Here is a 16170-nt window from a genome sequence, read left to right on the forward strand (position 1 = left end):
TAGTTTTACGGGCGATACCACTTCTTCAAAGAATGGAGGGGGGGATACATTACAAACACGTCACTTACAGGTTTTATATCAGCTCAGCCTCTCGGTCACCTCATGCCAACATGTTAATTCCAACTAATTTATGCTATTATTTCAAACAATTCATGTAGTTATAATATATATTTATTATGTTTTAGTATTGGTATGTTGTCCCACCGTTGCCGTTGAGGGTGCCGGCGTTGACGGGGCGTGGCTAGTATGACGTGATGTTTGTGCAGTGCAGGGTGTGATGAAGGTCGGTCCACAGACAGGTGACTGTACAACTGTACAGCTGTGTTCAACACGTGACAGTGGAGTGTGCCGACATGTCCGACCCGAGCAATGACCCGCTCTGGAAAAAGGAGGCTAATCTACATTCATATATACTGTTAATCCTATAACACACACATTGAAACCAACAATAAATTAAGTTTTGTGGGTTGAGTTTACAAAACATGAAAACTCCTGAGTTTTTTCTTAATGTGTTATAATATCTTCCCTGCTACTACTACTTTGAGCTTCATTCGCTGTTTATAGCTTCAGGTTGTTTTAGGTCTCATGTTACAAGGCTCATGTATGTTAAGTTTATTAGTGTGGCTGCTGCCCTAAAATAAAGCGGTCGGCGTCATGAAAATTGTTTATTTTTGCAGAACATTTTCTTACATTAAGCAACATGTAGATCAGTACTTGTTTTAACATCAAGAAACATGGGGAAAAAAATAAAGACAACACCAGTTCTAGTTGAGAGAAATCAAGTCTCGGCAGTGATTTAAAACATTAACGTTATTTTTGAGCTCTTCACTGTAGAACCAAAGCTTAATCATACACAAAACAAGCACTTTCTCTTCAATAACACAAATGAAATAAAAGACCTTAATTCAAAATGTTTGTCTAAATGATAGCGGGCCTGCCCTTTACAACAAACAAATAATCTCAATGAACCGGACCAATCCATGGCTTTAAGGCAAATGAATGCTTATTTAAGCTTATAAGACATTTTGAGCAAAAACAATGGTGTCTCAACCGTGTCGGTGACCTTTAGGAGCCGTGGTAAAGAAGCATGGTGCTGAAGAGGGCATGGTCATACAACTGCTCAGCTTTGACAGACTTCTGGTGCTCCACTTGGCTGCCTGCAGTGCCGTTGCTCTCACTGAAGACATGCTGGCAGTGGATTAACTCTGCTGCTGGGTCACACACAAATGGATGATCAGGTTGGCTGTAACCATTTGAGGAAAAATCCTCACAGAGCGTTTCACCTCTCGCTGCAAAATGAGACAAATAGCAAAAAGGACACATACATATTTAATTTCTGACTTCTTAATTTATGTTCCTGCAAGTAGTTATGCTGAGAGAAGCAGGGTTGACTTTGTTTTGCACAACTATAAAGCAGGGGCCTAATGGTGGCAGCTAAGAAGCCACATGTCACTTTGTGTCACTAATGCACACTAGGAAATTGTACTATAACCATTTGGATTACACAATAACGTGGATCGATGAATTGCGAAACACATTCGAGAGCACCTTACACAATCACACGCGCAACCTTGGAACCCGATTTAAATAGGTCAAATCCTGATCCACTTCTGTCTGACATACATCTATGACACAGTGGCCTAGTTCAAGCGTCTGCACCGCACCAAGGAAGTCTAATTTACAAAGTAAAGGGGATTCAAAATTTTGAACCTGTCTTGCGCAATAATGCCTAAATATATGTTTCTTGGAAATAATTGGATTCCCCCAGTTACCATATATAAACTAACATTCGTCTCAGGTGATCCAAAGATTTCAGACATGGAAACAAGAACAGAAAGATGTAAACGTGTCAAAGCACGAAGCCCACCATCATCACATTTAGAAAAACAAACATTTAATGACTCTATACGGAGTACTAGAAGCCCTCTGATGTTTAAAGCTAAATAACTTGAAAGTAGTGCACAAGTTACTGGTTACATAACTAGAAAATGGTGTAAAAGTTACAGAGCAACTTCTTCAACAGCTCTAAAGTCAAGCTTTTAGCAGAATGGAAAGATTCATGCAAATGTTCTTTAACAGTAAAGATAACCATCACCAATATCAAAAGTCAGGGGATATTATCCACACAACATACACATGTGCAAGTCTGAATAGTTACTTAGAACACAGGCTTTCATTGTTAAACAGTTAATACTCAGAATACCATCAAAGTCTCCTCTACTATAATGAAAGCAAACAAAACAACAGGAGCATCCAAGAGCCAAGTCCCCGTAATGTCGTAATACATGACATCCTAAAACTACAAAAAAAGCTGCACAGTGAATCTGCAATTTATAAGTTACATTCATGTTGATTCATGATTTGGCATAAGGCAATTATAGAATAGAAAAGAAAATCAGCTTATAAATGTTTACCATTATACGTTTCCTCAGGGCGGAAGCCATATTACTCCCTATAGTGCGTTGACACTCATTTCTAATAAATGTCTTCCTTCTTCCAACATTAATTAAAATAAAAAAAACCCATCTCTTCAAATCACTCCAGACATTAGATATTATATCTATCAATATGATGTTAATTATATTGTTATAAAGTGGCTATTCAATCTCTTAGAGCCAAGCACCTTAACAGCTTCAGCTGCTCCAACATAGCATAAATCCAATTTATGCACCTCAGTTTTATCAAGTTAACATTCTTTATATCAAATACAGTAAGCCTAAATGGGTCAGGGAATGTTGATTATTAGCTCATGTTTCTGCAAAATTGTGCAAAACAAAAGTCATCCTCTTATTACCAACTGAAAAAAATGTGAACGCATCAGATATACTTAAAGTATATTACAGCAAAGAAATCTCAATTTTATCCAAGCATGATCAGGTTAATGAATATAATACAAGGAAATTAGAAAATACTCAAGCAGACATACACCGATTTATGTCTCTTAACTATAGCTCAACACCAACTTAAAACAAATGTATGCCTTTTATGCATACAATGTCACAAAACAACAGGAGAGAACTTAACCAGACGCTACCAAAGACACACATCGTTCAAATGGAATATTCGACTGTGTTGCGCACACTCTAGCCCTCTACAAGTAGGCGTAAGAGTTGGTGCAGCGACAGGGGGTCTGCATTGACGCCACAGTGATGACCTCCAGCTCTTTGGGCGCAGGGATGGACATACCCTCTCCCCCCCGGTCCTGACACTGGTCCATGGGCCGGGGCCCTTGTGGTGGAGCAAACCCATTCATTCCAAATGCAAAAGGTCCTGGCCCACCTGAGGTAACAGTTGCCGCCAACTCCACATTCATGCTCTCCATGTGAGGCTCGATAGCACCGCCCAGTGGCCCATTCCCATTATGCATTAATGGGGGCATGCTCAGACCTACAAGTCAAGAGATGACAAAAAAGTATTACTTTGTGTGTCTGTGTGCCCATAAACGTTTGCTGACATTGCATAAAACTCAAAACTGTACCCAAAACACAATAAAGACATGATGATGACATGACATGATGTATTTGCTTACCATTTGGTCGAGCCTTTTTCATTGGATTCATTTCCATGCCGTCAAATGACCTTTTTCTATTGGGCACTCTATTTAAGAAGCTCCGTCCCTGGATAGTGGGATGAGCATGGCCCCCGTTCTGAGCTGTTCCATTTAGGAAGAACCCGGTCTGGGACTGAACCATGTTTTGTTGGAAGTTCTGGGCATTGGAGAGAATCTCAGCACACTTCTGGAATCCCTGGGTGTGGGCCAGGTCAGCAGCAGTCAGCCCATTGGTATTCCTCACACTGCACAACGGGAAGAAGGAGTGTCACAGACCCTCACTGTGTGTTTGGTTCACATTCACACAAACAAAATAAGACACACAAGTTGACACACACACACATATACACGCACACACAGACTCATTCAGCAAACATTCACACAGACAGACACACAAACAAATGTACAGAAATAGCCTGTGCTGCTCTACTCTCATTCTCTTCGTCATCTTCATGAGGGATGACGACTGATCACATTTGGATCATCTGCATCTTCCATAATAGAACAAAAACCTGGAAACAGAGTTTCCAAATGACTGGGGACACAAGTTTGCTGCAAATGAACATGATTAAGACAACTGAACGTATGCACCAGTATGTTTGAATAAATACCTGATGCAATCCAAAGGTGAAAAAGGTTAGGGTATTGACTTTAACAGATACTTGTGTAACTCTCGGTGCTCCATCTTGTCTGCAGAAGAATGGTGATCAAGGAGGAATTTCTCACGGGAGGAAAAGGATGACATCATGTCACAGTTCCAGTGGTGATCCTGCTGAAGATCTGCAATGCTGTATCTACATTCCAGGTGGAAGTGCTATGCTGTTCATGTTGGAAACCAGCATGGCAGAAACTAGAGACTGCCCAAGACAAGAAGCTTTGTACATCCAGTACATACCAATGCAAGGTGTGGAAAGAGTGAGTGAACAGATTCTTGGGGGAAAGATGAGGTAAAGAGCCATTCAAAGCAAGACGGAAGATGTTTCTAGAACAGAAGTCCAAGGTTTGTCCAAAAGAAGTCCTTGAAGTTGTATCATCAGTGGAAAGCTCCATGGATTTGATGGTTAAAGAGGACAAGACATGGACTTGCAATGCAACCTTCAAGCATCAGAACTCCAGAAGTCTTCTCATGAATAGTAAAAAGCTCTGAGGATGTAGCCTTCATCTTGACCTTCATCAAAACTCGGCATTAACGTTTCACAGCTCAAATTAAGAGTCTTTGCATCGCATACAGTGTTGTTAATCATGTTCATTTGCAGCAGGACTGTTGTGATTGTCTGAGTGGCATAATGAATGAGCAAACAGTGCCTTGACTGGGACTCTTTCTCACCGTAGTCGATGGTGGTTGTCAGAGGTTCAAAGCGGGAATTTTCAGACTTGACCATGGTATAATATTTGAAAAGTGTGGAAGCAATTTCACTGGACAATTAAGCCTCAAAAGACAACTAGCAGGGCAGTGCAATATTAAACGATTATAATTTACATTACACATTCTCAGTTGTTATCCAATATGTTCTCTACAGGAGATTTTTGCTAGATTTGCTGATTTTTCACTAGTTTGACATATGGAGCAGTCAAAGTATCTCCTGCTGCTCCATTCCTGCTGTTCCTGCTGCATTCCTGCAAATGTTAAAAAGTGCATGGAAATTTCCTAACAACATCCTTTTCAGGTTGATGAACAAAAAGATGTACTTGTTATCAAGTAAAATGTCAGTGCTTTGTTTTCTGAGGGAAAACGTCTTTCTGAGAGAAAACCGGGACTTTTGGTCCTCACTCCTTTAGGGTTGCACATACAACTGAAGAAGAAAAAGGAAAAGCTTTTCCATCTGTAGCCCTTTTCACAGACATGCCAAAGTGCTGCCAAACCAAACCCTTGTGAGAATATAACTGGTAAATGCTGCATTTCACAATAATACACTAGGTTGTATTCTAGATATTTCTGTACTCTTGAGTAATTGTGTTTAATTGTCCAAGTGATTTTCACTTCCACACAATGGTAACAGAATTAGAGAGTACACTGTGACTGTTTGGTCATTCATGATGTTTAGGAATTGTTCTTTCTCTGCTATTTTATCTAAACAAGTGTGCAAAAAGGAAACATTTCAAGAACTAGTGCACATGAAAAACAATTTATGAAGAATCAAAGTTAAAAAATAAAATCACACAATAACTTGTATGCACATTACCCGTCCCCTTCAAATTAACGCTTCCAAGAGATTACTTCAAGACAAATTACATTTGTACGGAAACCCTTTTGGGGTAGATAGACTGGTCTCACTCCAAGGACTACTGAATGCAGACGGTGGACTTTGACAGCAGAATTAAACAATTAAGTATGAAATAGGCCATAAAAGAGTTACTCTATTAGTTACATGTCCACCATCTGGAGTTAAATATGTGCCAAGAATCCACGATCTCTAAGCTTTCCAAATTTCAACTCAATATTGATTATGACAGTCAATTAAAAGCTAATCTTTATAGATAACACAAACCTCATGTTTGTCACTTATGCAATTGTTAAATTGTTCTCAATCATACTCAATATAACGTGAAGAATTTCCACTATTGTACAATTACAACAGCAGATGCTTCGGTACATTCACCAACAGACCAGCTCGGCCATTTGAATGTTAATCTACCCGACTCATCCTACTCGATACAAACTAGATGCATTGTTCAGTAGAATTAAAATAATACATAAATGCATCGTTATTTCTTGTTCACCACGTCTCCTTTTGAAAGACCTTGGTCACTCTTCAATTTATCAAAGGAGTTATTCTTTTATTATAAAATTATTATTGGCTTATAAACTGGATATTCTTCATTCTCTGCTTAGCATCCAATATGTTACTTTTCAAACTAAGTTTCTGAGGAAGATTGAGAGGCGCTTATCAGTTTCCTAATAATTCAAAACATTTATTCCTTTGGTGAGACCCGACATCCACGGTTTGTACCGATCAAACAAAATGGATGACTGAATGCGCTGATTAACCCAAGTTTGATATGGAAAAAGGAAGCGTTAATTCTTCGTAAATGCCTGGTATGCTTTGCTTTTCCGTCCTAAGCACACAGTATGTTTCTGCTCTAACTACCCTCTAACCTTCCAGAGGCAGCCTATGATCATGCTACAAGTTGACATGGGACTCACATGATTAAACCTGTCCATATAAAGGGCTCCTATTGTTAGTTCACAAAATCAAAAAACAAATAATAAAAAACAAAACAGAACAAACTAGATACAAGAACAATCATGGATAATAAGCAAAGCATGCAGGTCTAAAACTTTTTAGTTTTGATTCATAAAATCCTAGCATTAAAACCAATCACCGCAAGAAATACCTCAACAGTTTGCCAGTGTGTAGATAGGAAGCGATAGTGAGAACACTCAATGCCACAACAGTGCGGCTATCCCAGGGAACGGGGCAGACTCAGCAGTGTCTATTCTCCCCCTTTCTAGGATTACTTGAAAAAACCAAGTCATTTCCAATTCAATGGCTGCAAAACATTAAGACGAATGGTTCTGTTTCTGTTAACAGTACAGAAAACTTTCTTTTGTCACTTATGTCACTTTCATAAAGAAAAAGGTGACAGAGATTAGATGTCAAAACAGACTATGATATCATTGCATAAGGTTAACACTATGACACACAAAATAAAACAGTTCTTTGTATCAGGTGAAATAATTGGCACAGTAAAATGACAGTGAATAACCATTGCAACAGGATGAATGTTAGCATTATACAGTCAATGTAAACTTGTGTAAATGTTTCTATGTAAATCTAATCATCTCACTCAGCTGCTCTAAGTCCTTCTCTTTGCACTCCTCTCACCAACAACCGCCTCTACCTCTGCCTGACCTACTCACAGACCATCTTAGTACTTTGGAGGCTCATGACAAATTAGCTTTTTTTGTTATATTGTTTTAATAACATAAACGTGGAAAAAGCTTGAGTAAAATTTAGGGAAATTTGCAAAAATGCTGCAATTGAATATTGTATTTATTATGCCACTGTAATTTTAGCATTGATATTATAATATTGAGATGTGTATAAAACTCACTGGGAATTGAGCCAAACACAAATGTATTTGTGTGTATTTCTGAAATGTTATTTACAAATTTGAGATTTGAGGCTGTAACAGTATTTATTGATTCAGACTTATTTATGATTCAATCTGAGTATTATATGGTGAGACAATAACAAGTATTTTTGTATTTTCATAGATTTTGTATTAGACTTCATCAATGCATAACCAAGGGAATATGGCATTTTAAAAAAGATAACTCTTAATCAAAGGTCCAGCCGTCCGTTTCCAGTTTTGTCCCAGTAAGGCAATTCAGTCTCTAATACATCATCCCACCAAACGTGGTGTCCACAGGACAAATGTAAACAGTTGAAAGGACAATAGATTCACTCCTTTTCTCACTTTGTCAAGAACCAGAGATGGATTTTAAAGGAATAATACTGAAAGGTCCATTTAAGTATTTGACCAATATCACCGGTAGTTGCTCCTCCGGACTTCAAGAAAGAACCATTGACAAGATCACTTTAGGGTGTGATTTTTCACCCGGACATCAGTGAACTGGCGTTCAAGGAAATGCATGCTGAGGGGCTGTCACAATATGCACAGATTCTCAGTTTCAACTGTGAAAATATAAAAAAGCAGCAAGTTGTTGGAGTTGTTGGCTGTGAAGGACGAAAGGCCATTTTCAAGGTTGATGTTCATGTGACCACTGCAAATATTGTCAGGATGTACAAGTCCCATGAAACTGTAGACAATATCTGCAGATGTGACGAAAAACCTAACTAAGAGGGAAGAGAAAGACTGTACAAATGGTGGAATAAGAACCACAGAAGACTTCAGGTTCACGCTGACCTCAAGATCCAAGTCAACACCTTTGTCCTTGTCTGCATGAAAATTGGTTCCATGGTAGAAGATCCAGGAAGACCCTGATTTTAAGAGAAATATCAAAAAGCCAGGCCAAATGGATGTTGGCAAGAGACAGTGATGAGAGAAAAGAGAACCATCCAACCATGAAACGTGGAGGAGGCCCAGTGATGTGGGATTGCTTTGATGCCTCTGGCACTGGGTGCCTTGAATTAGTATAGGACACACTGAAATCAGAAGGCTATGGAGGCAATGGAACAAAACGTACAGCCCAGGATAAGGAGTCTGTGTCTCAGTCTCTGAGGTTTTTGATGATTCAGGTCATTATCCCGCTGCACCAAAGAAAGGATTGAAAGACACAATTTTGAAGCAGAGCGGTTTGAACATCTGTAGCGCTGGAACTGAGAGAAAGCTGGAACCTGAGGACCGGAGCAGTTTGACCTATCGACATGACATTTCAAAATATTTTATTGTCTATTAGAAATAGGTCATAAAAGTTTCTGGTCTTGAATTGTGGTGCTCATACTTTAGGTTTAATTTAAGAAAAGATGATTTTTGGATGGGGGTTTATTTTTATGGAAGGGTACCAATACTTTAAGCCAAATCTGTATATATTACAAAGACGAGAGATGAAGTTCGGCAGGTCTCTGCTGTGGGTTGCAGTGCAGAGAAACATTTAAGGTCTGTGCCAACTAAGACTTATGTTGTGTAATACATGTATACAATATAATCATCTCAGTTACAGCAAGCAAATGTCTTAACAAAATGTTTCATCATGTATATTGTCAGCCTGGGCTTTAAACAGGTTATACAACTGATGATTAAGTGGTTAATATTACCTACTGAATTGAATTTATTTTTATTTGCTAGAGTGTATTAGCAAAATGATGTATTTAAAACTTTCCCCCGAATAAGCAACATTCTGTAACATTTAAGATTTTTAATTTAGTTTGTTTTTAAGCATTTGAGATTTTGTTTTGTTAAACTTAACAGGATGATATTAATAAGGCAATTTATGGAAATGTCATTGTAACGTTAATCTGATCACAATTCAAAGAATTTGTTGTTGGTCTTAATTTGATCTTAACACAACATATTTTGTCATGAGCCTGATCCCCACCTACTTTGCCTGAGGTTCTCTGCCAGGTGTGCCACTCTCTATTTCTGGGTCATGAGTTAAAAAGAAATGACAACTTGACAATAAATAAAATTTCTCAGATCTGCAGGGAAAAATACACATCATATTCATCACATATCAATATTACTCAACAGCTGATGACCAAATGCACATTACGTGGCCTCAACAGGGACTGAAGCATTTATTAAACGTGTCTTCACGATAGAAGATTTCATTTGCTCAAACCAACAAAGCAACCAGGGGTTTTGCATGCCAATAAAAATCAAGTTCAAGCAAGAGTAATAAAGAACTACTCATTTACAGGCTATTGCAACGATAATCGATGCAGCTTTGTAGGACTGCCTTTGTGTGTGTATATATATATATATATAATACATTTTGGCACTTCTTCCCTTCCTTCTCCTCTCCTATTATAAAGGAAAGATTTTAGAGTTGTTATTGTTATTACTGTAAAACAGGTGTGTTATCATTGTTTGCATTCCTCACTAAAACCAGAGCAGGCTGAAGGCTCAAAGACCGCAGCACTCTACTGAGGAGCGATAACGATGTCAATACTGAGGCTTTTCCACACTAACAAGTGCCTCATGAATAAAACACACCGCTTATATTGCACTCTGTCCGTCTATTTTCTGTTGACTAGCTCAATAGACTCTGTTGATCTAAAATCTGTGTTACACCAAATTGTGACCATGACAAGCAACTGTGATTTTCATGTTGAAGATTGACATGATGAATACATACGTACAGTATGTAACTGTAACATCCCTGGTGGTTTTGAGTTTCGAGTCATAAATGGCTGTCAAGATGAAAAGGAAGGCCTGTTGCAAGAATGAACTGTTGGTGAAACTATAATGCTTTAGATAATATTTTTTACAGGGTATCTAGTAGAAGTAGTAGTAGTACAAGGCAAATTGACTTGTTTAGTCAAAGAGTAACTTCTCCAGTTGGGGAACTGAAGGAGCTACAATGAAGCAAGATGACTAAATAAATGTAATTTCCCTTAAACTACTAGATATTGTTATACGTCTTGATGTGTATGAGAACTTCCTACGGTGTTATAATTATTAGTAGTAGTAGTATTATTTAGCCAAACTAAACCTTTTTTTTCTACAGAATAACAAAATTTTGTATTTGCGTTCTACTTTTTTAGAAAATCTGAAAATGGGTGAATGGTAGGCGTTCAAATCATCCCCACTGGGATTCAGTAACTATGCTGTGTTGTAGATAATAGCGAGGCAAAACACAATCAAAGTCTAGGAAAGTTTAACCTCCTCCCATGTCTTGGCTCCAAGTCTAACCGACAGGACTAATGGGTTGTGCCTTTGTGTGTTTCTTCCTGCTGCAGGTTAAGCCTGCCAATGCAGAAAAACAGCTGCAGACTCTGCAGGTGTGGCCAAGACTACAACTGAGGTCTATTATTTATCCACTTCTTAAAATAGCACCAGTCTCGCCCCAGGTGACCTGGGCTGGCACTACTTTTGTTGAATGTTTTTGTTAGCATCACCTTTTTTACTTTAAGAGCATTGTTATCTTAAGTCACCTGCTCTCAAATAAGAAATAATTAATTAAAATAATTAGGTTCTTCAAAGCTAGGAAATGAGATCTTAGCATTATGTGGTATCTCCTGTATAATCTTTCAAAATGTTATTGGCAAACTATTTAGATGTTCAGTTTATAGGTTTGTTTTCATTCTCTGCGACAGAAATGTTGCCTTTTCATACTGACAGCAAAAAGGGATTCAAAAATGAGGCAGTGTGCATTTGGTCATTCAATCCAGCTGCTAATTAGACACTAACCAAAACAAATGTTAACAAAGAAAACCACACTCTAGGATCAACAAATATCATGCAGTATGGCCTACTGGGCTAGAAACAGTTTATCAACCTTTCCATTAAGTTGCTCTCATGCATGTGTAATAATGGAATAATGATACTGAAGTGGTGATTATGTGTTGCAGGCACTTTGTTGAGCAAATTAAAGGCTCTAACATTTAGTGTTTCCCTAAATAACATAATTACTTTTAAACTGTATTATGTTGCCTCCCCTTTCCTGAATTTCCCATCTAGGGATCCATTAAATCTTATCTTTTATATTGTGTTTCAGCTAAATGCATTTCCATATGAAAGAGAGAATCATCTCAGTGTCTGTAAAACAAATGTTATTATGATAATATTGTGTTACTATTACACACAGAGGGCAACTTAATGTGAATTGTTGGAATGATAAACAACAAGTTCAGAAATTATCAAAATGTGTCACATTTCCAAGGGAGCACCACCAAACCAATGAGTATTCAGTCATAAGAAATTTCATGATCAAAATGTTTTGTGAGCTTATCTGAGCGCGACCAAGATGTCTGTCTTTTATTCATTAATTTTTAATGCATCAGATACTATTGTAAGCCAGCTAGAAATCCACCTCCTGGATACTTCCTGCTCTTAAGATGCTCATTACATCCTTATCTACAAGACGCCAGCACAATACAGTTCATTGTTGAACCATTTTTTAGAGTTTACTTGCCACTGGATTTGAAAGCAAAGTAGCTGATGATTAACAGTTTCATTACGGGGAGTTAACCTGCCCTAACCGTCTGGTAGAAATAGCAACGCGGTAGAGTGCTTTGTTTTTTATGTGTGCTACCATTTGCTACCAAGTGGGCAACAAATGAGCCAGTTTGAACTAAATAAAAGTGGCTCTATGGAGGACACAAACTCAGTGTTGTATGACAATAATATACCACAAATATGCACCTAACAGTATTTTTAGGACTGTCATACATTCAACTTTACGTATAAAAGTCTGTTCAAAAATCCTTCAATTAATCTTACATCTACATATTTTATAAATTGTGTCAAGCTTGTCAAATCTTAACACAGATTTGTAGCTCTAACAAGATCCTCTGACTAAGCACATTTGTCTGCACTGCTGTAGAAACTACATGTAAATACAGCATTTCCATTTCATCACTGCTCCAGCTTGAGTTTGGTGATAATCCCTTGTAAAGGTGTAACTGAGGTGTTGAATAGTACAGAGGAAAAGAAGTGAGGAGACTGGAGGGATTACAGGACTTACTCAGCTTTCGCTCCCTGAATCAAGAGAGCGTTGATACACTCCAGACTGCCCGTACGAGCAGCCTTGTGGATGGGCGTCTCGCCCACATAGTCCTGAGAGATGACAAAGACTGTAGTTAAACAAAGAAAGGGGCGATTGTCTTCAACCTAACGCAGGCTAAAACACTGAATTCTTTATGATTCAAATATTTAAGACTGAGAGCTTATAAAATTCACACTCCTGTTAGATTGCTGAGGTTTCTAATCAAATTCAAGGAAAAAGTGCAGGGCAGAACCTGAACTTTTCACCCAGACAACACCACCCACACAAATATACAGCTACACAACAGTAACAGGAAGGGGAAATGAACCACACGAAGGCTGATTAGTCAGAGTGTTTACAATCAACTCAATTGGGCCGTCAATCCTAGAACGCCCAAAGCTCAAAAAACAAGTTCATCATTCCAGTCCAGCAATTAGAAATAAATGCTTTCTTAATGACGTAGACATGTTATGTTTTTGTGACCTACTAATCTGATTTCACTAAGCAGTGCAGTGGAACATTAAATATAGCCTACTGTTGAAGTCCAGGGTTTTCACAACCATTATACGGCTTAGGGGCAGTGCCTAACCGTTTTTGCACATTGCCTAAGTCACAAATTCCCAAAATGGGGAGCAGGGAAAGAGAGTTTAGGCACTCCATTTGGTGTCAGGAGCACACGGAAGCTGAGCTACAGGCTTTAATACAAGAGCGCCACTAACAGTTATGAGCGTGTCGTCATTTGTACGTGAGTGGAAGAGGTTTTATTCGCTTAAACACCGCTCTCAGGTGCCTGTTCTTGTTTTTAATCCCTCAGTTCTTTTCTGAGCGCTCGGTTAATTTTCGGACCGCTTTTAGTAGCGCTCTCATATTAAAAAGGTATCTGACAGCAAATCTTGGTAAGTAAATCACAAGTGAAGGACACGCCCCTTTCAGAAGGGGTACATTGATATGCACTGGTTGTTTCTTGGTCATCTAACCAATTTGGCAATATAGTATACAAACATTTAAAATTACTACATTTAAACATTTACATTTTTAAAAAGTTTTTGTCTGTTTTCATGCAATGTCATCAAGTTGTTTCCGTTTCACAGTGTAATGGATTCATTGTAAGCCTGGTTTAACCAATGCTCCTGAACGATGCAACTGTGAAAAAGTACAAAATGTACAGACATGTACACATACATCCATTTGCAACACGCAGGAGCATTTATCAAAGCCTTCATGTTTCAAAAATGTGGTAATGCTTAAAAGGCAGCTTCCAGTTACATAACTTAACCCCCCCTACTTAGCACCACACACCCCTCCCCATAGGACAACAGCAACTCAGACCTATGTAAGCGAGGGAAAACCCCTAAGTCTGTGCATGGAAACACAGATACATAAGAGCTGAACACAGAGCAGAGTCACAGCAGCTCCCTCTTCCAATACATTTGATAATGATGCTTATACTGAATGTAGGTCAGATGGAGCAGTGTATGGCAACAATGCACTGCAGGGATTGTGACCCCATGGTAGAATGATCCCCTTAATGGGATCAGGTTAAGCTCTATGTCTCATACTGAATGTCCTGCTTTTTGTGTATTTGTTGTCACCCTAACACCATAGCCCTATGCTATACAACTATTTATTTACATTGGATCACTCTATCTCAGGAAGATAATATCCAAAAAGAAATCACTTGATAATTTGAGTGACCTACAAAGTTCAAAACGGACAGATCCCAAGTGTATGAGTTATGCATTGTATCTACCTGTTTGTTAATATCTGCACCAGCTTGCAGTAGCCATAACAAGCACTCGGGGTGGCCACCAAATGCAGCAATGTGCGTGGGCGTCTGTGCAAACCTGGAGGTCATAGCGTTCACACCACAGCCCACCTGAACCAGGCGCATCACACACTCCAACTGCGAAGAGACGAGAGAGAATAAGTGTTTCATACATTCAAACCATCTCAAAACAAAACATGTACAAACGCAGGGCAGGTATCGACAAGTGCGTAAGACTAAGATAACAGAGAAAAATGCAACTCCTCTACGCAAGCGAGCTCAATCTCTCTCTACTCACTGCGTAGTTTTGGCGCTTGGCACGGATCCAGATTACGTGCAAACTCTCGGCCTGACCTTTCAATGGAGTGCGTAAAACAAATATTTTCACTTCCATTTCAGCGGCCATGTGTAAACACTAATGTATGGAGACTTTTGTTGACAACGTATTCAAAAATAAGTCGCCACAGTGTGGTTGAGTTGACGGTTACGCTCCACGGCCACGCGTTTGGAATATAACCTTTGTACACAAAGCAGCATTATGTTCGCGCCAAGAAGGGTTTATTTCTTAGGTAAAAGCTTATATCTAAAACATTCTACTTAAAGATGTTTTCCTCCTAATCGGGTTTTCATCCGACGTACATTTCCACACACGTTAACATTAAGGGTTTAGGAGGCAGTGGCGTTACTTTTAAACGTAAATATACAGCACTTGTGCGATAAACGCAGTTTCTAAGCTACGAGTCTGGGTCTCAGGTAACCGCCCCCTTTGCTTGACGATGGCCGCTTTTTAGCTCACGTAGCTAACAGTTATAAATTAGGAAATGGCCGGGGCGAAGCTGCCGCCGGGGAGCCCACAAGCTTTCGAATTAGAGCGTTAATACATGCAGAGGTAGCCAGGTGCGCCGAGCAGCTAGCTAAGAGTCTACCTTTCCAAAATGAGCGGCCCAATGTATGGGTGTCCAGCCGTAGCAAGAGTCCTCCATTGTTAGGTCAGCTGGGTTGGAGATGCACTGAAGGAGAGAGCACAAGGCACCAACATCTCCATCCCTGCACGCCCGGTGCAGAGGGAAACGGGTGTTTAAAACCTCCTCACTCGAGAATCCAGATTCAATTCCCAACGACATTGTAGCAAAAATGTAACTACAAACGTTAAGAAAATGAAAACAAGAAAAATTGTCGTTATTTTCCGCCTAGTCTTTGACGGAGCGCCCAAACTATAGCACACGCACGCACCACCCCGACTGCTGTCGATTCTTTCTGCCTGACAACACAAAGCAGAGGCAGAGCACGCGCCGGAGTGAAACTTGAGAAGCGGAGAGTGAGCCGCAAACTCCGGAGTGGCTTCAACATGGATTGTGGAGTTTGTTCGAAAAACTGTGGGAAAATAAACAAATACCTCCTGGGAAGCATATAGATAATATAAGGATATTAGGAAGCAAATTGTTGTTTTTGTTTTTTTACTGTTTGACTTCATATCAGACGGTTTAAGTAGGGTAAAATGTGTTACTCACGAAACTAATGAATCATAGAACAACATATGAATCATTCTGAAATATGAATAAAAAAGTTCTTACAAAATCCACTTTAAATAAGATTAAATGCTGAAACAACAACATTCTAAGGCTTCCGTTTGGTCAGTCATTATTACTGCTCCTGGTCCTGTCATCCATCTGTCATGATATATGCTCTATCTTTACTCCGCTGCATTGTTCTTTCCTCTTCCATGTTTTCCTTTACTTT

General features: G+C 39.1%; 1 protein-coding gene across 1 annotated transcript; it reads right to left on the reverse strand.

Moving 5' to 3' along the window:
* Window positions 1-652: 652 nt before the first annotated feature.
* ankrd10b (ankyrin repeat domain 10b) lies at window positions 653-15688 on the reverse strand. Its single transcript, XM_076159039.1, has 6 exons — window positions 15357-15688; window positions 14416-14568; window positions 12645-12736; window positions 3530-3795; window positions 3280-3387; window positions 653-1289 (listed from the first exon to the last, which is right to left on the reverse strand). Exons 1-6 carry the CDS (start codon window positions 15552-15554, stop codon window positions 1066-1068), a joined length of 1041 nt encoding a protein of 346 aa, XP_076015154.1. The 5' UTR covers window positions 15555-15688; the 3' UTR covers window positions 653-1065.
* Between the last annotated feature and the right edge of the window lie 482 nt (window positions 15689-16170).

This window comes from Genypterus blacodes, unplaced genomic scaffold (genome assembly GCF_046128005.1).
Source record: "Genypterus blacodes isolate CSIRO-AG114 ecotype Tasmania unplaced genomic scaffold, CSIRO-AGI_Gbla_v1 ptg000093l_1, whole genome shotgun sequence".
Taxonomy (NCBI): domain Eukaryota; kingdom Metazoa; phylum Chordata; class Actinopteri; order Ophidiiformes; family Ophidiidae; genus Genypterus; species Genypterus blacodes.